Source organism: Alligator sinensis, unplaced genomic scaffold, assembly GCF_000455745.1.
Source record: "Alligator sinensis unplaced genomic scaffold, ASM45574v1 scaffold658_1, whole genome shotgun sequence".
Taxonomy (NCBI): domain Eukaryota; kingdom Metazoa; phylum Chordata; order Crocodylia; family Alligatoridae; genus Alligator; species Alligator sinensis.
In genome coordinates this window covers 2,350,459-2,374,713 of record NW_005842109.1, presented here as the reverse complement: position 1 = coordinate 2,374,713, position 24,255 = coordinate 2,350,459, and the positions used below count along the sequence as shown (strand labels likewise).

General features: G+C 42.5%; 1 protein-coding gene across 5 annotated transcripts in view; it reads right to left on the bottom strand.

Moving 5' to 3' along the window:
• The window catches only part of ANKRD6 (ankyrin repeat domain 6), a 106,061-nt gene that overhangs the window by 3,728 nt on the left and 78,078 nt on the right, over window positions 1–24,255 (bottom strand). For 3 of the 5 annotated variants that reach the window (XM_025205271.1, XM_014520352.2, XM_025205270.1), the window contains 11 exons: window positions 19,998–20,096; window positions 17,754–17,852; window positions 15,860–15,958; window positions 14,759–14,857; window positions 12,948–13,046; window positions 12,638–12,715; window positions 10,046–10,150; window positions 9,535–9,666; window positions 8,948–9,124; window positions 7,359–7,511; window positions 4,992–5,105 (listed from right to left, as the gene is read on the bottom strand). In XM_025205271.1, the coding sequence (XP_025061056.1) occupies window positions 4,992–5,105; window positions 7,359–7,511; window positions 8,948–9,124; window positions 9,535–9,666; window positions 10,046–10,150; window positions 12,638–12,715; window positions 12,948–13,046; window positions 14,759–14,857; window positions 15,860–15,958; window positions 17,754–17,852; window positions 19,998–20,096 (1,254 nt within the window). The remainder of the gene's footprint in view (window positions 1–4,991; window positions 5,106–7,358; window positions 7,512–8,947; window positions 9,125–9,534; window positions 9,667–10,045; window positions 10,151–12,637; window positions 12,716–12,947; window positions 13,047–14,758; window positions 14,858–15,859; window positions 15,959–17,753; window positions 17,853–19,997; window positions 20,097–24,255) is intronic. The other 2 variants (XM_025205273.1, XM_025205272.1) reach the window with 1 other exon arrangement.

The window sequence follows — 24,255 nt, the reverse complement described above, 5'->3', positions numbered from 1 at the left end:
TTTCCCTTTCAGTATTAGGAGATTGATTACTTGTACATGTATAAGCACAGGTTCTCTCAGTACTCATGGGCTAGCCCCCCCCAAATTGTAATCTGAGAAGGCAATTTAATACCTATGTCTCTTCTTATCAACCTTGAGGCTGCTCTACTTTTTACTCATCTTCATAAGTACTTTCTCTGGAAAAATTATTTTGGGAATGACAGATAGGTCAGACAGGGAGATTAGATCTGTTCCTACAAGTACTGTACACCTGGACCTGATTGTCCTAATAGATCATACCACAGCTCTAGCTTACCGGTGGCTTTACTAAAAGGTGCCAAGATAATTTACTCCCTTTTAAAAAGCACTAACTGCATGAGAGGCCAAGAAGATTTTCCCTAACCTCTCCTCTCCATCAAATTTTCAGTCTGCATAGAAGCTAGAAGGGCAGGAGACTAGGTGGGTGTAGCTGGGTATACTGGAATAGATATTCTTGTTCACTTACTTTCTGTGAAAGAAACCAGCATAATTATTTCCCCATTGAGCATAAAAGGGCTCAAATTTGAAACATTGCTTAAATTAAGGAAAATGTGCTATTGCCATAATGCTGCGGTAGAAGACCTGTTTCACTCCATGAACAACCTTTATTTAAGAAAAGGGCACAGAAATACCATAGAAAGAATGGAAGAAGAGCAGAAAAGGGATCTTCTCAGGGGAGAAACCACACAGATTACAAGGAGGAAAAGCCTGAGCTTGTGACATTCTGTTGCTGTTGTTTTAAAAGGTGTAGAAAGAAGGTCTGAAATACTGGAAAAGCTTCTTTTTGTTTTTTTTTTACATTCAGTTTTCAAGCCTCCAGTATCTTGAAAACTCATTGGTGACAAGAACGTAAGAACATTAGAACTGCCATTTACTGAGGCAGACCATAGGTCCATCTTGCCCAGTATCCTGTGTCAGGGTATTGTTATACATTAACTTAAAATACATGTTAAGCGTGCATAAAACAGAAATGTCCACACATTAGGACAGGGAAACACATGCTAAGGGCCCTCTGGGTGGCTTAGAGATTATCCTCTTCCATTGAGGATTATCTCTAACTGGTTTTTGGCATCTCCTGTTGCAGTGATGTGTGACTACTCCACAAGGGCAAAACCAGTTGGGAGCATCCCTGGAGGCACCGCTCCCACCTGCTCTATTGTCCCCCACCATGACAGTGAGGGATGGGGGTGGAATCTAAAGGTAAATTCCCCCCTCCATTCCCATTCCAGGCACTTCCCAGCCCCTGGGGCTCCCCCTCTGCCCTGTGGCTTCCAGCGCTGTCCTGGGGCAACAAGCAGGGAAGAGGAACCCACAAACTTCTGCTGAATTTCTCTGGGCTGGGCTCAGCCAGAAGAGCAGCCATGGCCCAGTTCCCTTTTCCTGCTTGCTCCCTGGGGACAGCATCAATTGTAGGCAAGCCAGGGGGACATGGGCTGTGGGGGTGAGCCACAAGGGCAGCGGGCGGGGGGGAGTCCTGAGTGGCAGGGAGGGGTTCCCAGGCTTGGTGGGGAGACAGTGGCAATCTGGGCTAGCAGAGGTGGGGTGATGGGCTCGATCTGAGCAGTGGGGGCAGCAAGGACGCAGACTGCAGGCAGGCTGGGGCTGGCAGGCCCAGTGGGACTTAGAGAACAGCAGAGTAATGACCCTGGACTTCCAAAAAGTAAACTTCAACTCACTCAGGGAACTGATGGGCTTGATCCCCTGGGAGGCCAGACTGAGGGGGAAAGGAGTCCAGGAGAGCTGGCTGTACTTTAAAGAAACCTTACTGAGGGCACAGGAACAAACATCCCGATGTGCAGGAAGACTAGCAAGCATGGCAGAAGACCAGCGTGGCTTAGCAGGGAACTCTTCAGTGAGCTAAAACACAAAAAAGGAAACTTATAAGAAGTGGAAATTTGAACAAAAAACTACGGAGGTGTATGAGTATTGCTCAGGCATGCAGGAGTGAAATCAGGAAGGTCAAAGCATAATCGAAATTGCAGCTAGCAAGGGACTTGGAAGGTAACAAGAGGGGTTTCTACAAGTAGGTCAGAAACAAGAGGAAGATCAGGGAAAGTGTGGGTCCCTTACTGAATGGCAAAGGCAATCTAGTGACAGAGGATGCAAAACAGGCTGACGTACTCAATGTCTTTTTCACTTCAATCTTCACAGGCAAGGTCAGCTCCCAGACTACTGCACCTGGCAACAGTTTGCAGAGAAGATGAGAAGCCAACTGTGGCAAAAGAACAGGTTACGGACTATTTACAAAAGCTGGACATGTACAAGTCCATGGGACTGGACCAAGGGTGCTGAGGGAGTTAGCTGATGTGGTTGCAAAGCTGCTAGCCAAAGAGGTCCCAGTCAATTTGAAAAGGGCAAATATAGTACCCATCTTTAAGAAAGGGAAGGAGGATCCAGGGCACTACAGACTGGTCAGCCTCAGTGTGTGGAAAAATCATGGAGCAGGGCCTCAAGGAATCCATTTCTAAACACTTGGAGAAGAAGGTGATTAGGAACAGTTAGCGTGGATTCACCAAGGACACGTCGTGCCTGACCAACTTAATTGCCTTCTATGATGAGATGACTGGTTCTGTGGATGTGATATACCTTAACTTTAGCAAGGCTTTTGATATGGTCTCCCACAACATTCTTGCAAGCAAGCTAAGTATGGGTTGGATGAATGGACTGTAAGATGGGTAGAAAACTGGCTGCGTCATTAGGTTTAGAAGGTAGTAGTCAGCAGCTCGATGTCTAGTTGGCAGCTGGTATCATGTGGAGTGCCCCAGGGCTTAGTCCTGGGTCTGGTTCTGTTCAATATCTTCATCAATAACCTGAAAGATGGGATGCAGTGTACCTCAGCAAGTTTGCAAATGACACCAAGCTGGGGGGGAGTAGTAGATATGCTGGAGGGTAGGGCTAAGATTCAAATAGACTTCAACAAATTGGAGGATTGGACCAAAATAAATTTCATGAGGTTCAGTAAGGAGAAGTGCAAAGTCCTGCATTTAGGATGGAACAATCCCATGCACCAGTACACGCTTGGGGCTGACTGGCTGAGCAGCAGCTGTGCAGTAAAGGACCTGGGGGTTACAGTGAACAATAAACTGAATGTGAGCCAATAGTGCATCCTTGTTGTGAAGAAGGCTAATGGCATACTGGGCTGCATTAGTAGAAGCTTTGCCAAGAGATTGAGGGAAATGACTGTTCTCCTCTATTTGACACTGGTGAGGCCACATCTGGGGCACTATCTCCAGTTTTGGGTCCCCCGCTACAGAAAGGATGTAAACAAATTGAAGACAGTTCAGCCAAGGGTAATGAAAATAGTTAGGGGGCTGGGGAATGTGACTTTTGAGGAGAGGCTGAGGGAACCGGGCTTATTTAGTCTGGAAAAGAGAAAACCGAACAGGGATTTAATAGCAGCCTTCAACTACCTGAAGGGTGGTTTCAATGAGGATGGACCTAGACTCTTCTCAGTGGTGACAGATGACAGAACACGGAGCAATGGTTTCAAGTTGCAGCAAGGGAAGTTTAGGTTGGATATTAAGAAAAACTTCTCACTCAGTAGGTTATAAAGTAAGACTTTTTCCTAATATCTAACGAATTGGATATTTATTTTGCTGGGATCCTGTGACCCCAGCCAACTTCCTGCCCCTGGGGCAGGGGGCTGGACTCGATGATCATCTGAGGTCCCTTCCAGCCCTAATGTCTATGACATCTATGAAAGCACAGGAACAGGCTACCCAGAGAGGTTGTACAGTCTCCATTCTTGGAGGTTTTTAAGGCCCAGTTTGACAAAGCCCTGGCTGGGATGATCTAATTGGGGATGGTCCTGCTTTGAACAGGGGGGGTGGACTAGATGACCTGAGGCCCCTTCTAACCCTCATTTTCTATGATTCTATGAATCTGGGCCACATACCTTGCCTCTGAGAGCATGTAAGTTGAGCAGGCACAGAGCCAGCTTGACTCCTAGACACACCTCTGCTCACCAGCCCTCTCAGGGCAGGTCAGAGGTCACATTACAGGGGGCATTAACCCTAAATGTGGGACAGCTCAAAGAGCATGCTAATTTTAACACCCAACTAAAATTAACACGTACTAACTGTAATGTGTAACAAGGCCCTCACTCAGTGGCAGAGAGTGGATGTTGAAAGGGAGAGTGAACTGGGTATGACCATAGTTTTTTGCACTGTTCCTCTCTCACTTGCAGGCTCCAGCATTTAGGGTCTAGGAAGTTCTGATTCAGAGGCTGTGCCCCCAATACCCATGTTCAATAGCTACTGATGCACCTCTCCTCCAATAATTTGTTCAATGCCTTCTCAATTTGACTAAACTGTCAGCTTCCACAACATTTTGTGTCAATGCATTCCACACTTTCATGACATGCTGTGAGAAAAGAACTTCCTTTTGTTAGCTTTAAACTTACTACCTATTGGTTTTGTTTTGTGACCCCTAATTCTTGTATTGAGACAGACAGAAAATAATAAATCTGTTTACTTTCTCTTTGCCATTTAGTATTTTGTAAACCCTTCTCATGTCCATCCGCAAGCATCTCTTTTCTAAACTAAACAGGCCTAGTCTTAGTCTCTCCTCATACGGAAGCCCCTTCATACCACTAATCATCCTTGTTGACCTTCTCTGCATCTTCTCTAGTTCTTCTAGAAAACAAGTAAAACAATGATATTACAGGAGCTGGTATACTGAAGGTTGAAAAGGCAAAGGAAGTTGTTGTGTTTTTATGGAAAAGTAGTCTTTGTTAGAGATCCAGTACCCTGACACTCCAGTTCAGTTGCACAAGTCTAGCCCAGGTTTACATTACTGATTGCTAAGGTTAAGACTTAAAAGGCTGTTTCTGTTATTATTTTGAGTCCCATATATAATTTCAGTGAACCAGATATGCAACCAGACTTTTCAGTGCTCCTGAAACAAGACTTTTGAATGAATCCATCCCTGTTACTTATTCCTGTTCATTATCTATAACCATGTTTCCCCCCTACCTGCCGTTTCTCGCCCTCATTTTTTTCCAGTTCAGCATGCTGTTGAAGGCGGTGAAGGCATTCTGTTTTCTCTGCAGATAGCCTCTCAGACATCAGCTTATCTAAAACACGGAGCTGTGACAGAACAGAAAACCCCAGTTATATGTCCATGTATAAAACTAACCCCTGTCTTATAATATATCTGGAAAATGTTTATTCTCATTGCAGTTTAAAAGGTTAGGTTTCACTTTGTAGGGTTGTTGGTCTGAGGAAATAGGCAGGCAAGGTTCTTTGAGTAGATGTGATATCTTTTATTAGAGCAACGGAGTAGTTGGAAAAAAGTTCTTTGCAAACTTTCAGGCACAAACACCCTTCTTCAGACCATTCCAGCAGAGTCTCCTAATGTATGTCATAACTAACTAATGGTATGGTATATCATAACTAATGGTAGGTCATAACTAACCATTAGTTGTGACATACCATCCTTCCCTGGAACCTACATAGAAAATCCTCAAACAACTGCAACCCATACTAGAAGACGACCCAATTCTTAAGGAGATCTTCCCAGAACCACCCATCCTAGCCTTTAAACAAGCACAAAACCTCGCTAACCTCATCACCAGAAGCAAACTCCCTATGACCCAAACCACGCCAAATGGATCCAGATCATGCCAGGACAAGAAATGTAAAACCTGCCAACACATCACCACTCCCAGAATAACTACACCTCACAACAACCACCACCATTCCTGGATCTTACACCTGCACCACCAGAAATGTAATATACTGGTTTCCCTTGCTTTTTGCAGGATCTGTACATGCAAATTCGACCCTTTTTACACCCCAAATTCATTACATGTGAGGGGAAGGGATGGGGGGAGGGGCACAGCCCAGTGGCTGCAGGCAGGTGGTGTCGGCTGGTCCCGGGGCTGCAGCAGGGAGCAAAGCGGAGGGAACTGTCAGTGGGTGCAGGGTGCAGCAGTGTGGCTCTTGTTGCTATGCTTGCCCTGGGAGGGCTGCGGGCTGGGGGTCTGTGCCGGGCTCTTCCCAGGGAGTATGTGTCCCCAGATCTGTGCACAGGACAAAAGCAGGCTGCTGTTGCGCGCTGGGGCCGGCGGCGGCACTGGGTTCTTCCCGGAGCTTGGATCGAGCAACTGTGGCACTGGGAGGGGGGCTGCAGCCCCCCACAAAATTCACCGTGGCCCCTCCCAACCTGCCCTTCCAGCACCGCCACCACCTGCCCTGAGCGCCAGGAAGAGCCCAGTGCTGCTACCAGCCCCAGCCCGCAGTGGATCTGGGGGCACGTGCTCCCCAGGCCGCAGCCTTCCCAGGTGCACGTAGCAACAATGGCCGCGCCTCCCTGTCCCGCGCCCCAACTTCACTCCCTCCCTTCTTCACCACCATGGGAACGTATCCCTACTTGTTACCTTATAAACTGGATTCCCTTTATGCAACTTCAAGTTACATGCAGTTTTCCGGGAACACATGTACTGCATAAAGCAAGGGAAACCTGTATCTCATCCAAATGCCAAATGCCCAGATGGAAAATATGTAGTAGAAATCAAACAACTGTGCACCAGAATGAACGCACACCAAAAATCCATCAAAAACAAAAATATCCAATTACCTGTGGGTGGTCACTTCTCACAAGACAACCACTGCCTCTCTGATTTCTCAGTTCTAAGCCTCAAAGGGAACTTACAACACGCCTTTCATAGCTGAGCCTACGAACTTCACTTCATAAATCTACTGGATACAAAAAATTATGGACTCAATATAGACATTGAATTTATAGCACATTACAACCTGCCTGACATCTGATTCAACAGGTACTTGCTTGAACTTACCATTTACACATTTTTCCCTCCTTTCCTCCTCTCCCCTCCTTCTCTACCCATTGTTTTCCTAACTTCCACCTATTTACTTTTTCACAGGCTGCCTCATTTCTACCTTGGAGAACTCAATAATATAGCAGTCTCCCATGCTTACCTTTTGCATTCCTTCACCCATTATTTCCTCCTCTTTCCCCCCTCCCCTCCCTCCTCTACCCATTGTTTTCCAAACTTCCACCTAGTTATATTTTCACTGACCTCCTGTCACTTTTGTAGCTTCTTTCCTACCTTGGAGATCTCAGAACAACAGCAGAGTCTCCCAGTGCCTGAAGAAGGGTGCTTGTGTTCGAAAGCTTGCAAAGAACTTTTTTTCCAACTACTCAGTTGGTTTAATAAAAGATATCACAACTACCCAAGGAACCTTGCCTGCCTAGTTTCACTTTAATTTTTTTTAAAAGATCAAACCATGAAAATTAAAAACATTCACAAAGCTTGAATCATGTTTCCAGTGCTAATGGGGAAATAATGACATTAGATATCTGGACCATTTTCTTACTTGATGTTGAGTTCTGTTCTCCATCTGACCCAGCTTGGCATTCATATTATCCTGCACTGTCCCAAACTCAGCTTTTATTTCTTCCACGGTTGCCTCCAGCTGATTCTCCAATTTATTGATCAAGGGCTCACAACGACATCCATTTATCGGAGCCTGGGAGAATAAGGAATAGCAGTACCTTGCTGTATCCCTCTGCCCATATTAACATGCCCTGACACAGTAAATTTTCACACCTTCTTAACTGAACTTCCCGCACACCCAGCCAATCTGGTGTGGTACTGTGTTATTTTCCTGACAATCTCTCAGGGGCTTCAGGAGGAAGAAAACAAGTGTCTGCAGAGTATTTTGTGTGGAAAAAAACTAAAATGTTGTTAGCTCAGATATGCATGGATAAACTTTTTGTGCCTAGCACTTCCTCAGCACCACTGGGAACAAATACATTAATGATAATAATAATTATGCTTCAGGTCTATTTCTTGAATTCATATCCAATATTTTTCATACTTATCTCTGGACTTTTCTAATACATCCTATCTCTATCTCTTGGGACCTCTGGGAACCATGGCCACAGAGAGTTTGAGGTCAACATAAACACACTTCACTGTCTGCCAATTTCCTTCTCTAACCTGCTGGTATATATAATTCCACAAATGGACTATGGGAATGAAAGTATATATCTGAATACCTTAGGGATAGCTCTAAGGAGCCAATCTCAGAAACTGAAGTGCTTCTCTTCCAAAGGTGCCTTGATATAGTACACGTAAAAGCAGCAGTAGGACTACAGAAGTTCGATGAAATCTACCCAATTAAATTACAATCCATTCCTTACATTTGAAGGACAATATATTCCAATAGGGGACCTATTTGATAGTTTACCAAATGCCTTTGTGCTGTTCTAAAAATAGATTTGGGCAAATATTTGCAATTCTCATTTAGATGGCTCATGCTAATTCAAACGAATGAGTGGAATCTCTGTTGCATATTTATTAGGGCTCAGAAGTGCAGTGTTTGAAGTGAAGTGAATGTACATGAGTTGATGCACCTCACTTCGGGCAAGCTCCCCACTGCACATGCGGGTAGCTGACCCCATCCCTTCAATGTAGGCAGCCCAGCTCCTTCCTTTGCTGTGTGTACAAGGCAGACTGGCCTCCTTCATCTGCCCTGCCCCACCCCTAGGAGTGGGAGTAGGAAGCGGAAGCTGGGAGCCCCCAGTCACTGGCACAGGTGCAACATGGGGAATGGTGGTTGAGTGGAAGCCCACAGGGTGCATGTTAGCCCCTTATGAACTGCATGCAGCCTGTGGGCCACCAGTTGAACACCCTTGATCCAAGTCTCTAAAACATCAAACCTTGTCTACATATAAAAAATGCTTCAGTTATCTAGAGCCACTTAAACCATATCCTCCTTAGCATGCAACAACCAACTTCTTCATGTCAAAATACAGATGAATCTCATGCAACAAACTAGAGCATGAATACCTCTAATATTCTTGAAATTATAATTAATCAACAGTTGCTGCCTCATTTCCTAACTGTGCTCAAATCCCAATTGCCACTTGTTGTTTTATTCAATGGCAGCAATTTATTTACCTGCATTACTTTCCCATCTTTTCCACGATACAGTGTGTACAGCTGGTAGGCTCTGAACTCATGTGGAGGTGGTGGCGACGAGCAGCGGTGTTTACTTCTCCGTTTGGGCAAATTCTGTTGAGGACCAGGGAGCATCTGCTGGTCAGCTGGTGAAGTGGGGTCTGAGAGTGCTGAAGTCTGAAGAAAAAACATGCATTTCCCCCATTACAAAATCCCCAACAAACTACTACATGGGTTCTGACAGAAAACAGCTCAAACAATGAACTGTCTAGAGCACAAGAGGTTTGTGTCCAGAGACATACAGCCTAGTCTCTACTCTCACTTGAGGAGCATTGACATGTTCCCAGTTTGATAATTATCACTGCAAGTATCAGAATTCAGCCCATCCCACCAGTGGAATGATTGACGCCATCTCCAGTGGAATGATTTCCCCTTCAGAAACTGATTCTTGACTACTCGATACCTGTCTCTCACACTTGGAGCAGCAAGCATTGGAGATGGTAGGGAGATGGCATGCCTACTCACTAACAAGGAGATGGGATTCTCAACAGAAGTCCCTGTCTCTGCTCCTTTAAATCTACCAGTACCTTTCCTTTTAGTTTCTTCTTTTTGTTCTTTCCTCTGGGATCTGGAGAGGCTGACGGGGGTTCATCTTTCAGATCTTTCCTCTGGGGTGCCTGGTCACTGCTATGAGTGTCATCAGCAGCTGACACGCTGCCCTATTGAAAAAAAAAGAAAAAGAATTTAGCAGTTTCAGGGGTAGGGAGGTAGTTTTGGCTAGTGTCTCTTTAAAGCCACAATTTTAAGTTGTTCTGAATTTTTTCACATAACAGAAATACTGGCAGAGAGTCTTCAACAACAATGTGAGATGCACTGTGCAGCCTCCTTTGGCCATCCCCAAAAAAGCATCAAGTTAGGAACACTTACAGAACTCACGATAATTAGGACTCTGTGCATCTCTCAAAGTGTCTGTATTGCTGCACAGGAAACAGCTCAGGCAGATTCAACTGAATCAGTGCAAGAGGGTTTTATTCTAATCACTCTGTTGCACTCAATGCCTTGAACCACATAAAGCTGGTTGGTAATGCATAGCTGTACCTTGCTCTGTACCACTTCGTCTCTTGGTACAGACTGAGCTCGCCTTTCCTCCTTCAGTCTCTCTCTCCTCTTTCTCAGGCTTCTTCCACGATTAAAACGTGAGACCTGAGGCAAGACAACATTTTGAATCAATAAACGCCACCACTTTTTCTACTGATGCTCTATTTCAGAAATTAAGTAATAATACAGGCTTATTTATTTGGCTTTTTCAAAAGGGGTATCTTTTTCAATTTACTTTGCACAGCAGTACATAACAGGAGCATTCATACTGCAGAAATCTACCAATACTGGCATAGATCCATGAAGGGACTAGGAATTGAAATGCTGAAAATCACAGCACCTAACTTTAAGTAGAGAGGGGTAGATAGTCATGTTAGCCTGCAGTCAGAAAAAAGACAGGGCAGAGTTGCACCTTGTTGATTAACTGAAAGTTTTCATAACCAATAGCTCGCTTAATCAGATGCTATAAAAGAACCTGTAGGGAGTAGGCATTCAAATACAGTGATTTAAAAACAAAGGATAGGAAAAAAGGGAGGGAAGGGCAGGGGGCACTCCTGAGAGAGACAAAGGCGTGTTGAAGAAAAAAACAAAGCAATGAATCCATCGGGATACAGGGGTTATAAAAGGTTTATTCAGCTAATGGGATAAGAATACATAGTCTCTGTTTAGGCCATGCTTAACACAGTCCAGTCTATGGATGATTTCTTGTTCTGTAATTTCAAGTCAGTTTTTAAATTGTTTTAGTCCTTCCATAGCTTCTGTTGCTATATAAGCTATTGCTCATGAAAGCTTATGCACCTCTCAATTAGTTAATCTATAAAGTGCAACTGTGCCCTGCCTTCTGCTTAACGTCAGTACTTTGCTATCCAGTAAACTCCTCAGTTCCAGGTTGGGTATACAGGGTCCCTATGTAATGCATGGAGACAGGTGCCTAAGAATGGGATCCAAAAACGCCATCATTTTGAGCAAGAAGCTTTCCAAATTACCCAGCAGAACATACCAGAGAGGGAGAAGGCCATATCATAATCCCCCTCAGGAAGTTGCACATCTCTCTCCACTCATCACTACAAACCATACCCTAGAGCTAAGTGCCTTAACTGAGTCAGTTTTTACTTGCTCAAAACTCAGTAAGGAAGAGGTAGAGGGACAGGAGGTCTCCTAGTGACTGTATTAATCATCAAGCTATGGAATCATTTTCATGGTCTGACCCAATTTTACACAGAGTGAAACAGTTTCAACAGGAGAGGTTGAGAGCCACACACCTCAGACTACTCCATAACGGTTTGGGCACACTTCTTGGAGGTGGAAGATCTGGTTAAGATCCCTGCTCCAAATCAGGCAGAGGAGGGATGTGAACATGGATTCCCAGGAGCATGCTCTAATCACTGGAATACTGGCTATGCAGTCAGTGCTGCTGCTGCCACCACCACTGGTGTTGTGAAACCCAACCTAGTGGGTGAACTCTGAGAACATCTCCCAGATCAAGTCCAACAAACAGCGGCAGGGAAATGCCTGGGGTGTGAATCCTGCTAGGGCTCACTCAGTAATACCATCAGGATAGGTGTGGCAGTGCATAGGTCAAGCAGCAGAAATGTAGGCAATCTTAGGGTGGAAACCTAGGCACTTATGGAATTTAACAACCTCCAGACTTAGGTGGCAGCTGACCCAATGTTTTGAGGAACTCAAGCCCCTGAGAGACATTTGTCTTAACACATGTGCAGGGGAGGATGTGTGATTCTGGGATTGGGGATCAGATCCCAATAGTGCCTTACTTGCAGGTGCAGGGGGATGCCCAGGTTCCCCCTGCATCAGCAAAATGACACCAATCAGCTGATTGTCACTGGGGCCAAAAACCAAATTGGTCCTCAGTCCTAGCTGACAGTCAGCTCGCCATACAAGAAGCCCAGCATTAGGTCACAACAGCCAAATGCTGGGTTCCCTGTGCACCAGGAGCTATAAAACCATATGTCCACCCAAATGAGTGGAACACAGGGTTATACAGCTCCCAGTGCATGGAGGGCCCAGCATTGGGCTGCAGCAGCCTGATGCCAGGCTCTCCATACACTGGAACCTGTCAAAACCCCATGAACCACCAATCTGGGGAGCGTAGTTTTGAGCAGTCCCAGCCACACGTTCAATTTAAGACATGGTACAAATGAGCCACAAAGTTATTCCATGTTATATGAGTGTGTACAGTGAAGCATCTAGAAAACAGGAGGTTTGAGTCAGGGGACATACATCCTAGGCTGTACTCTCATTTGAGTAGCATGGACACCCCACGTTATATATTCCACATTACATGCGGAATAATTTTGTGGCTCATTTACTGCATTAGTACACCTTAAACTGAGCTGTGCATGTAGCCAGTTACTATTTAACGTGAGATTAACTTGTTAATCATATCTTAAAAGTAATATGTGTCAGGGGCCTCAGCTTCATTTAAATGTTGGATTTAAGCAGATTGAGCCCATTGCCTAGAATCCAGCTTCAGTTCCAGGCATGTGGCCCAGAAGATATCCCAGAATGTTCCTGTCAGCTGATACCTTGGGGTTAGTGCTCAAAAAGAGAAAGAAAAAGACAGTTAAAATGTACCTGAGATGCTTTAGTGAGGAGAAGAGCAACCTCTGGATTATTGTGCTGTCTGGCAACCTCTAGAGGTGTCTGACCTGCCTGAAAGGACAAGAAATAAATTATTTCTTTCAGTCAGCATCAAGCTAATAAATCATGAAAGATTTAAAATGAAGTTGTTAAACAGTCTGTGTGCACGTGTCATATAACCAAGCATCTTGATTTATTCAGGAACTAACATCCACATATTGTCAGCTGAGACTTTCAAAATCTGCAGGAAGTTCTCTCTGAAACATTAAAATAAGAGCCCAAAGGAATTCTACATTCTACTTACACTGTTGACAATGGACGCATCAGCTCCTGCTTCCAGTAAGAGTTTAACCACCTTTTTATGATTTAGTGCAGCAGCTACATGTAGTGCAGTATCTCCAGCCTGAAATTTACAAAGCGACATACAAAATGCTAATAGATATCTCTGTTTTCTATCATACTGTATTTTCAGTTTCTTATGCCCATTTATTATGTCCACATTTAGTTACAAGATTGCTAAAATCTAATTAGGGTTGGTCAAAAATAGGCAAGCTTTAAAGGGTGGACTAACTCACACTGCTTTGAGAAGGTAGTTAGAGCTGTGGTTACATATGTTACAGATAAAATAAGTGATCTGTATGACTGTGCACGAAGGAACATTGTTTTGGAAATGAGAAAGCAAATGGATCAATTCTGCCTCCAGTTGCAGGACCTAGAATGTCTTAGAGGGCAGAACTGGGCCTTGCAACATATCCCTATTTCTTTTCCAGTTGTGTAGATTTGGTGGTTTGAACTTTGGTGAGGTGATGGTTACAAACAAATGAGCCACTTCTTAAGACCTCTGTATAAGATATGTCCTGGAAAATAATCATATAGCAGCAAAACACTGCTTGATCTTGGTACAGTGATGTTCCTTAAGGAAAACATGATTCTGGGAACACAGCTACATAAGAAGCTATGCAATGTAAGGTCAAAGCACTGCACTACTGCCCTTCATCTCTGGCCAGGAACCTGAAGTGCAAGTGAAAATAACTTTGACCATGCTCAGCCTCAGCTAACACTTGCCAGAATCAGTTTAAGAGAGAAGCATGTTTGGCCTTCGTGGATAATACTTCAGGGTAGAGAGGAAACAGTATCAGTTTACACTATCCTAATTCTAGGTAATATCATTCAGTAGCTCATTTTTATAAGCAACTTGATTCATTTCCTAAAATTAAGTGACATAGTGAACTTAATTTGGTTTAAACCTATTCCATTAGTTGTAATACTCCCTATCTGGAAAACAAGATTAAACATACAAATTAGAAAACATCCATGGGATACTGTACCCTATACAGAAAGTTATTTAGTAACATGAGATGATTTGGTAAAGTACCATATAATTTTGCTTTTCTTAGCAGCTTTAGTCCATTTTAATGTGCTAATCCATTCTGTTATACCACCCTATCAGGTTGTGCTGTAGAGACAGCATTCAATTGTTTGTTTGCATTCTACAAGTCTGGATGGTTAATCCTAGTTTAGACTGATCATTACTTTGTACTTAAAACAAGTTTTCCCTTCAATTTTTGCTTCACATAAGCACCAGGACAAAAAATAAAACACAAACGTTAATAAAAACTCTTCATGTATACAGTACATTAAGCACCTTCAAAATGAGCTCTGTTTCCATACCTCTGCAAAGGAGGTAATGGCATTAACCCTCTTCTACGGATGTGCAAAGTGATACATAATGAGGTAAAGTATCTTGCCCGGTGTCACCATATACTAAATTAGCAGCAGAATGGGGGACTAAAGCCCAGAGGTCCTGACTCCTAATCCCTGCTCCAACCTCTATTTCCCATTTCTTAAACAAAAACCTTATTTGCATAAAATATAATAACTACAAAATGTTATAAATAAGAAATGTAAATGCAAAGACATGCCCTGAAATGATAATATGTCACAGACACACCTTTCCTTTAAGGCTATTTTTGGAAGCCCAGGCTTCTTAATATCACCATAAAATGTGTATTAATTAGAGACTACTCCAACAGGCCCAACCAAGTCAAGGTTCTTTGTTCCAATTATTAGCCTTATAAAAAGGGTGTATAACTGTGGTGAGATTCATGCACTGACCTGGTTCTTTTCATGTACAGAACAGAAAGCACTGAGGAGTACCCTAATGATGGGCAAGTGATTATAACGAGCAGCAACGTGCAAACAGGTATCTCCTGCCTGCAAACAGAAACAAAGCTCTAAGCATGTCATCATAATAGAAAAGCTTGTGTTTTGGGGATGAAATAATAAAGCTATTTAATACTGAGCTGGAGATGTGGTGAACGACATGGGTCTTTGCTGCATTATTGCCTACAGAGACCCATACATATTTTTTCCTCTGAAATTATATATATTGCCGGCGAAATCAAATGATTGTCTCTAGTACTGTAGAGTGGATGGTTGTCTTGTAGGTGGGTGCAAGACATATACCTCAAGGAGGCTGTGAACTAGGTCCTCAGGAGGCCATTGGCCTCAAAACAGCTAACAGTTGACACCAACTAAGGATCAGGCCATACACTTATGTATAGCCAGGACTCTAAATTTGGAAAAGGTTATAACTGTCTTGGTCCTTCAACACATCTCAAGCAAGTGTCCTCTACTGAAACAAACAACAACAGGAAGAACCATTTTGTTTCACATAGTGCTTAAAAGAAAGTTAGCTGGGGAAGGCGAAGGGCACAAATGATGGAACAGGTCAAAAGGCAGTCTGTTCCAGGAGTTTTATATATATCAGGGGGCACATAACCTCTAAGGTGTCTTCCAACCCTACAATTTTATGACATACCCCTTTCTATTTCAATACCAGTTTCCTAGATAAAATTGTTATGTTAGGTTGGTCTGTATTGAAAAACCATGACACTTCTACTGAAACCAGAACTATACAGCACAACATATCCAGTATACATGGCAGAACAAAGCAGTATATAGCAGTACCGATATAACCCTAACAGTATGTACAGACCATTCAGGAAGAGTATGAGGGGTTAGATCTGGTTAAAAATGGCCACCCAATCTAAGGTGAGGCAGGATGGAGGGGGAGGGGGGAGGGGGGCAAGTGGGGTCTGTGGCAGTGCAGGAGCATTGCTAATAAAAAACTCACAGTGTAGTATTTTTCCAAGTTTTAGTTCCAGAAGCTGGAGCAAAATAATAATAAATACCCCCCATTAGTTTGAAACTCACATTATTCTTGAGATCTGCCCGAGATCCTCCAAGTAACAGAACACGAGTGCTTTGAGAATGACTATTCTGGCAAGCCAAGTGCAGAGGTGTGTTACCTGCCTTCGGAAAGGTACAGAAAGATAAAAAAGCCATCTTTAGAAAATTGACATAAATCCTAAAAAAAGTGTCACGTTTCAATAATCTGTGTGTCTTCTTTCATGCTAGGCTTTTATACTTGGAGAAAATTTGCCTATGAAAAATGAATTTGCACTCTCTCAGCAGCTCCTATTGGACAAATATCCACATCATTAAAACAATCTGCCAGTTGGTTTCCTCAGCAAAAAGTCAAAGTTATGAACTATATTCCCACTCTGTCATAGTGTTATCTCCTTCAGGACACAGCAGAAGCAGGTACCGGCCAATATGAGGAAATCTGGACTGCCACAACAGCTTGGCTTTGCCACTCTGTTGTATTCACACACTTTTATAAAGGGCTGTCTCAAAATGATTGGCAGTTTATCCAGTATTTATAGCTCCTAAGATGTTAACATCTTCTATTGCTCCGTAGTACCCAAGCACATAGAACAGCAAGTCATATTTTAAACAGGACCATAAAAATTATACACGTATTGTATAAAGATTCATGAAATGAGGAAGTGAGACGCTGCTATTCTCTAATAATATGCATCATTATGGGAGTTATCTAAAGAAATGTCTAATATGAATAAACATAAATATTATGATAGCACAATAATTAAACTTTAGAAACTGAAAATTAAACTGGGGACCGAATATAACAGAAAGGCTGCAACAGTCAATTGAAACAGCATCATCAGAAACTTGCGATTACAAAAGTAACCACAAATAACTGTGACACAATATGGGGCTATGCCTGTCTTACGTTAGTAGGTGTTTCCTTTCTTCTAATTTCTTTCCTCTTTTCCTTTGTTTTCATAGTATGATTTAGCTTTACAGATTGCAGCTCTTCTAAACTGTCTGCTTGTTTAATATTTTTATAGTTTTCTTTAATGAAATGTTACACAGTTTTCCTTTAAGTATGTTCAAAGATAAAATCAAACGCCTTATGCCCCTGAATTCCTATTGCCTTTAACAAAGGAGATAGCGATATCCATACACTGTGAATGCTCAGCTGAAAAATTCCAAACCCTATTCTAGCACATACTGTTTGTTGCCCTTTGCTGCTTTTGAAATTATTTCATTAACCTTTTTGATTAGGCAATTTGAAGACTAGCCTCCAGTAGGTACTTTATTTTGATCTTAATAAAGTAGTTTATTTTAATCTTAATAAAAAACTTTATTTCATGGTTTCATTGCACTGATTTATAATAGTTTTACAGCCCTCACTTCCTAACTTCTTGTTGTGCTGTAAAATATCCTGTCTGCAGTTCTGATGGGAGATAAGACCCCTTGCTTTGTTAATTCTCCTTTCTAAACAGTTCACCAGATACAATATGAGAAGAGAGACATTTACAGATATTGTTTTCTTTTCTACATGGTTTGCATATAGATTCAGCTGCCTAATTTCTGCTAAGTTAGATTCTTAATGCTATTTTCCCATTAGTTCAATTAATATTCAATTTAATCACAAGCACAGTGAATCCATTCAATATAAATTAGGGCTCCGTTGAGGTTTCCATAGGAATCCCATTATTCTTCAGTCATAATTAATGTATCATTCAAAGTATTACTGAGCTTCTCCTGTGTCAGCTGTCAAAATATGAATTTTCTATTGTCTATTGTAGAACCATTCAGGCATAATTAATTCAAATGAAATGAGAAATCTCACTAGGAACTGGACTACTGCCTGTTGAGATGTGTCACTATCAAAAATCAACAGTGATGAGGAACAGCCATTTCATATCGGAACTGAAAGCACATTCAGCATGTGTCTCACCTTGTTTCTGGCAAGAACATTAGCTCCTGCTTTAACAAGCAGTTTGGCAGACTGACTGAATCCATGCCAAGATGCTTCATGAAGAGCTGTATTGCCATCCTGAAGGGCAGAATCACAAGACCAATAGTTTAAAATGCAGCATCTCCATACAGAGGAAAGTCACATCCAGAGATTCAGTGCTGTGCACCTATTTGGACATTAAAACAAATCTCTTTTCCTTCTCATCAAATTTTGTCTGCGGAAAAGCACAAGTACATCAGACTTAGGCTTAAAAAACCTTCTATAGGCATTTATTTTCCTTCAGGTGTCCACTCTTCTATGTTACCATCCTCTCAGTTCCTAACCAAAGATAACATATTACTGACCTGTGCATTTGGTATGTGCTCCATTGCTTTTTGTTGGTTAGAATAAACCTGTTCAGACATTTGTGACTGTATGGTCCCCTAGAGGCTGTGCCAGACAGATAATAAGCCTTAGAAGTAGTGGCAGCCCATCAAGAATTGTCCTTTAGCTGAAATGCCAGAAACTTTAAAACAAAAGGACATAAGGCTTCTATGTGGAGTTCCATACGGTGATTTAAAACTGATGTCCGTGATATTTATATGACCATGGCATCAGTTTTTATAGTGTATGTAGCTATGAAATGCAGTCAATTCTCAGCAAGCTGCATACATTTATGCCATGAGAATGACAGCAAGCAATAGGCCCGCCGAGTGAAAAGTACTCAACCATCACACTAGAGAGTAGTAAAGGCCCAAAATTACTTTTCTTGCATCTTCCAAAAAATCACATAGGTGGGGAAGGCATCACTGAAAGCGATGCTTATAGTTCTGGGTTGGTTTTATTTATTTCTATATTAATTTACAGCCAAGAACTTTTAGTTTCTGAGCAAGGCAGGGGAAACTAGGGTGGATGTGCATTTCAGCTGGTAGAGATTTGCTTTTATTATCAGTCTTAGCTAAACTATGAATTCAAATATCTAAAGGATAAGAGTTTTTATGTACAGACCTACTACTCATGCTTTGTCTACACTCTAAAGCAGGGATTCCCAAAGCTCTTATGCCACCGCCCAGCAAACCGCCACCCAGCCGACCGCGGCTGGAATTTCCAGCCGGAAGACAGGTAAGGATACCCCCACCCCCATGGGCCAAACCCTGCACTGGCACAGGCCCTGTAGAAAGAGCCACGGCCTCTCCGCCCGGCTCTGGGGCACTGTGGTTTGCCAGTCTGCAGCCACTTCTGTTTCGGAAGCCAACCAGGGATTGAGAATCCCCGCTCTAAATTTCATCTTGGAGAACCAAGATAGACTTTGTCTCGTATTAGTGCACATGGAGCATTGTTTACTTTGATGTTCTAGCAATCTAGCTCATCAACCCCAAAAAATACACTAGAGATCAGTCCAATCAGGTAGTGGTATATTATGTTGTCAAGCAACACATATATCACTCTTCATTGGCTTCATTTCACAAGGTATGTGTTACCTAGTATGCAGCAGCATTTCATACTTCAAGTAAATTGTACAGAGTTGCCAGCGAGAATGAAATGATTCTATCTAGATAATGTTGTCTTTTCTACTCCCTGGAGTGGTTTCTTCATAGCCATTCACGTTCACATCCTTGCTTATAAGAAAAAACTACACTACTCAGCCTCCATGGTATTGAGTTCTCAGCATCAAAGGGCATGAGCCACTCTAATTAAAGTACCCAGAGCATCACGTGTATCAGTGCCTCCGGACTGAAAATGGCAGCTGGGGTGCTTTAACTAAAGCTCGTTTGATGAGCTTTAGTTAAAACACCCCCACTACCATTTATCAGCACAGGGACGCTGATACTTGTGACACTGGAGACACTACCACGCTTCAGCAAACTTGATTAATCAAGTCTGCTCTGATGCGCTGTAATTACAGCATGGAGGAGCAGCCTCTCTGCACACAGGCACCCAAAATGCATTGCTTCCATACCTGCCTCACCCCCTATATGTTTCTTTTGATGCCTCTGGACTCTGACCATAATCCCAAGGAGAGACAATCAATTTGTGTCAAAGACAATCAATTTGTGTCAAGTATTATTAAAAGAGAAAGAAATTTTCAAACAGCTTTTATTATTCTTTTAAACTGATAATTCCTATTAAATTCAAAACTCTGAATATTTACTCCAGACTATAACAGATAACTTCTACAAAAAAATTCTTTATTTAATGCTAATATGCTAGTCTAGCTAACAGGTCTCTACTTTTGCTCATTACCTTGTCTTGTCTGTCCAAAGAGCTCCCCTCTTGAATAAGAGTTGCTATTACATCTGTGTTCCCTACAACAGCCGCCCGATGCAATGCCGTCTGGTCACCCTGCAAAAAGCAGCAATACTTCATTAGTGACGGATTTCTCATATCTAGATTTCACATAGATATATGCAACTATGTTTCATACCTTGAATATAAACATAGCACATCTATATACATACAACACATTTTACATCACACATTGCACTGAAATACAGGCTAGTTTTGAAAGTGATATGAACAAACTATTATTCTTATGATTTTCAAGAGAAATGGAATGATTATATAGATTAGATAGATTGAGCTAACAGTTTACAAACTTTTTTCCTGAAAAAAGCCATAATGTATTTTTATTCATCCATACAGAGTAGTGCAACTACCCCACACCTACGCATTTTTAAAAATTATTTCAGCACAAGAAAGCTTTAAATCTAAAAATAATGTTATCATATTACCAACCACCAAAGATATCTGTAAGACACTAAATGACAGGGAATGAAGGTCTCTTATTTAATTACATTTCATTTCCTCCAAAATCTTTACTAACTAGACCAGTCTCTGCTATTCTGATTTGACCTGCTTAGGTTAGTGGTATGAAGAGAGACATGGCAGGGACAATTCTGTGATGTGAACACCACTGAGAATACTGATTTATTTCACTCAAGCAACTGAACAGTCCTAAAGACGCTAACGCATTTCACATGCCGCTGAAGAGGTAAAATAGGTGTTTAGTCCTTGCCACAAAGGGCAAAACATAAGCAATGGGTTTAAATTACAACAAAGCAGATTTAAATAATAATAATATTAATAATAATAATAATTTTTAAACTTCCTAGTCATAAGAATAGCAAGACAAAGGAACGAGTTGCATAGGGAAGTTGTTGAACCTCCTTCCTTCATTGGAGGTTTCCAAGAAAAGGCTTGATATGCATATGGCTAGGACAGTTTGGAAATAACACACCCAGGGCTGGATTAACCCTTTAGTGGCTCCTAGGCAAACAAACTTGTGGGCCCCTATTTAATACTGTATATTTATATTACTTTTTCACTTAATAATTATAATATGTAAAATAAGCACAACTGGGCCCCTTCTTCACTTAAGACCCTAGGTATGTGCCTCATTTGGCTATGCCTTAATTCATCCCTGAACACACCCTGATCCCTGCAGTGGGATGGACCAGATGATTCTACTCCTATAAATGTGTGGCCTGCCTTGCATTGGCAAAATGGCTTTAAAAGGCTAGCTACACTTGTAGATTTAGTTCTTTTATCCTCTGCCATTATTTTGACACTCGTACATGTCATCATCTAAGTCACTGAGAAAGAAAAAGACTCCAGTTTAAGAAGTTCTAAAGACTAGATATTGACTATGAAACATGCTCTTTTACTTCCCACATTGGGAACCCAATCTAATCCAATCCTGTTTATCAAGATGATGCTCATCAAGGCATGGATAGAACAAATTTGAGGTGCATGCTGAGCGGAAAAACCTACAGAAAGCTGTAGTAATATAATCACAGAAATGACTTGTCAGATACAATCTATTTTCAGATAACAACAGGCTATAACACATTAAAAACTGAAGATTTTCAATATTTTCGTCATACCATGTGTAGGTACCTAGACTCAGGTAACTGAATATAATGGAAAAATTTGTTCTCAGTTAAGGGTAACTAGTGGATGACATAAATTACTCGTAAGGTAGTGTTTTCTAATAGTATTGAAAAGGTAATTTATTTTTAAGGGCAAAATCAGTACTGATAATGCAACCATTCAACAATCCTGAGTCAGGCCTCAATAAACTGAAGCTGACTTAAAATCTGGAAATTAATTTTAAAATAATACATTTTTTAGTTCTTTTTATTTGCCTTTGATGTTTTGGTTCCTTAGAGGCTAGGCTTTCTATCTTTTCTCCACAATTCTGAGAGTAAAAAAAAAAAATTTTTTCTAATAAAAGCAGAGATTTCTGCATATTCTCATGGCTCTGGAACCTGAGAATTTCATAAAATTCACAAGGGATCATAAGAACTGTTAACACTGTGTAAAATACTTGTTTTGAGAACAGTCTAATGGAGCGTTTCCCAACCTTCTCCCATTTGGGGTCGCAACACTAAAAACTGGGATTGCAAAGACACAACATTGTTGACCGATTATGATGAAAATCACAGAAAAAAGTGGGAAACAGCAGGTTCCCCTTTCAGGCTGGCAGAGTTCTAGCCTGGAAGGGGATGCTTGGGGAGGGAGGGAGTGGGAGGAGGGCGATCAGGCAGGTGACGCCACGTGCATGTGCATGTGCATGCACACACATGCATGGGGCAGCCAGGCAGCATGGAGAACAGCTCCCTCTAGGTAAGTCTATGTGGTGGGGTGGGCAGATTGAGGCCCACATGGTGAGGGAGCAAGGGAGGGAGGGAGTGGGGAAGGGCTGGGGGGGGCGCTGGAAGAGCAGGATGGAGCCACGAGCAGCTCATCCAGGGACCAGGGGGGTGGTGGGGCTGGCTCCCTACCGCTGTGTGCACCCCTAGGGAGGGAGGCATGGGGGGGGGGGCACATGCCCCCCAGATTGGCACGCAGTGCAGGGGCAGATGCAGGTTGCCTGCTGCAGGCTCAGGCCTCCCCACCCCACTGCCCTCCTGTCTGCTGGGCCATGGAGGCCCCCAGAGGGAGGGTAGCAGGGTGGGGAGCTCCAAGCCCATTGTGGGCACTTTGGTTCCCCCCCCCACCCCCCAAGGCTCTGCTCTGGCTATGCTGCGTGTGGGGGGAGGGGGCATTGTTTTTGTCTGCATCATTTTGGGGTCGCAGAAAAATGTCCAATGTTTATATAGGGTTATGCTGAGGAAAAGATTGGGTTGGGAAGCACTGGTCTAATGTCTCTTTTTTTTTTCCTTTAAAGCTTAACATTAAAAAACAATCAACCACCCAAATTGAAATTATTGCAAGGGAAATGATTTCATTGCAACTGCATGTATATGCACTTTTTGACAGTTATCATTATGTACTAACCGACGGCAGCAGGATAGAAATTTGCAACCTTTTCAACAATGCTATAGCATTCTAGGCTGTCCAAGATACTACTAATGCAGCATACAAGTAATTGGGTAGTATGTACTATGTACAGACCAGTTTATCCTATCACTAACAGGGAAAGCAATCACCAGTTTAAGCTGACACTTTTGCTGGGACAAAACTCTGAAGGGCTCTGTATAGGTAAGAAAACATTTGCAACTGTGATATATAGAGCTTTAAGAACTATGGTGACTATCCTGCATTTTTAAGGCCTAGAACACTCTGTAGTGCAGAGTTCAAAAGCTGAAATTACATTAGAAACAGGAAGGGGTGGGCTGATTGTAGCTTACAAATAAGGAACCATTTATTAGGTTAATGCGATTTGTTTCTGTTGTTGCATTATTTTTCTGGTTGTTATTGTCTTATGTCACTTAAAGTAATAGCTGTTAATTAAGAAGGCATTTAACTTTTTGGACCTCAGAAGATCCAACAGCTACCTCTATGGATGTTTCCCTTTCATTGAAACAAAGCAAGAAGGTGAGCAGACTGCCTCACTTTTCACTCCTGCAACAACAGTCCCTGCTCAGAACCAAGCCTAATCTCAAAGCGCCTCACTCTGTCTACGGGCAACACGGAGCGGCTTGTTTTGCTGTCAGGGGGGCTCATCTACACAAGACATTTACTGCGGAGCTGCCTAATTAGCTCCACAGTAAAAGTCTCAAAGTCTTCACAGGCCGCAGGAAAATAATCAACTCGGCTGCAGGTAAGTACAAATACTATCCTACAGTGGAGTTCTTTAGTGCACAACAACATATGTATAAATGGTGATGGGGCTGGCTGGAGCACAAGGGCACTTCAGTGTGAGGGCTGCCTGCTGGCAAGGGGCCTCCCCTGGGGCCCCTGCTATTTGGGGCAGCCTGACTCAATGTGCTGTGGTCCTGGGTGCACATTCAAATGCAGCGCCCGGGAGCTATTGTGCTAGAGTTTTTTGTTCCACACTAATAGCACATGTAGATGCACCCAGGGAGAGCATTCTCTATCACAGAGACCTTACTGAGTGAGGCCTTGAAAACCAGATCACAGGGTTTTCAACTGCTCTAGCTGCTCAGGTTTGTATTCCACAACGTTACTGCTTTATCTATTCATACTCTGAGGAGCAAAACTAGAATTTTACTTTGAGGTTCTCCATTTCGATAGACCCTCTGGATGTCACCTGAGA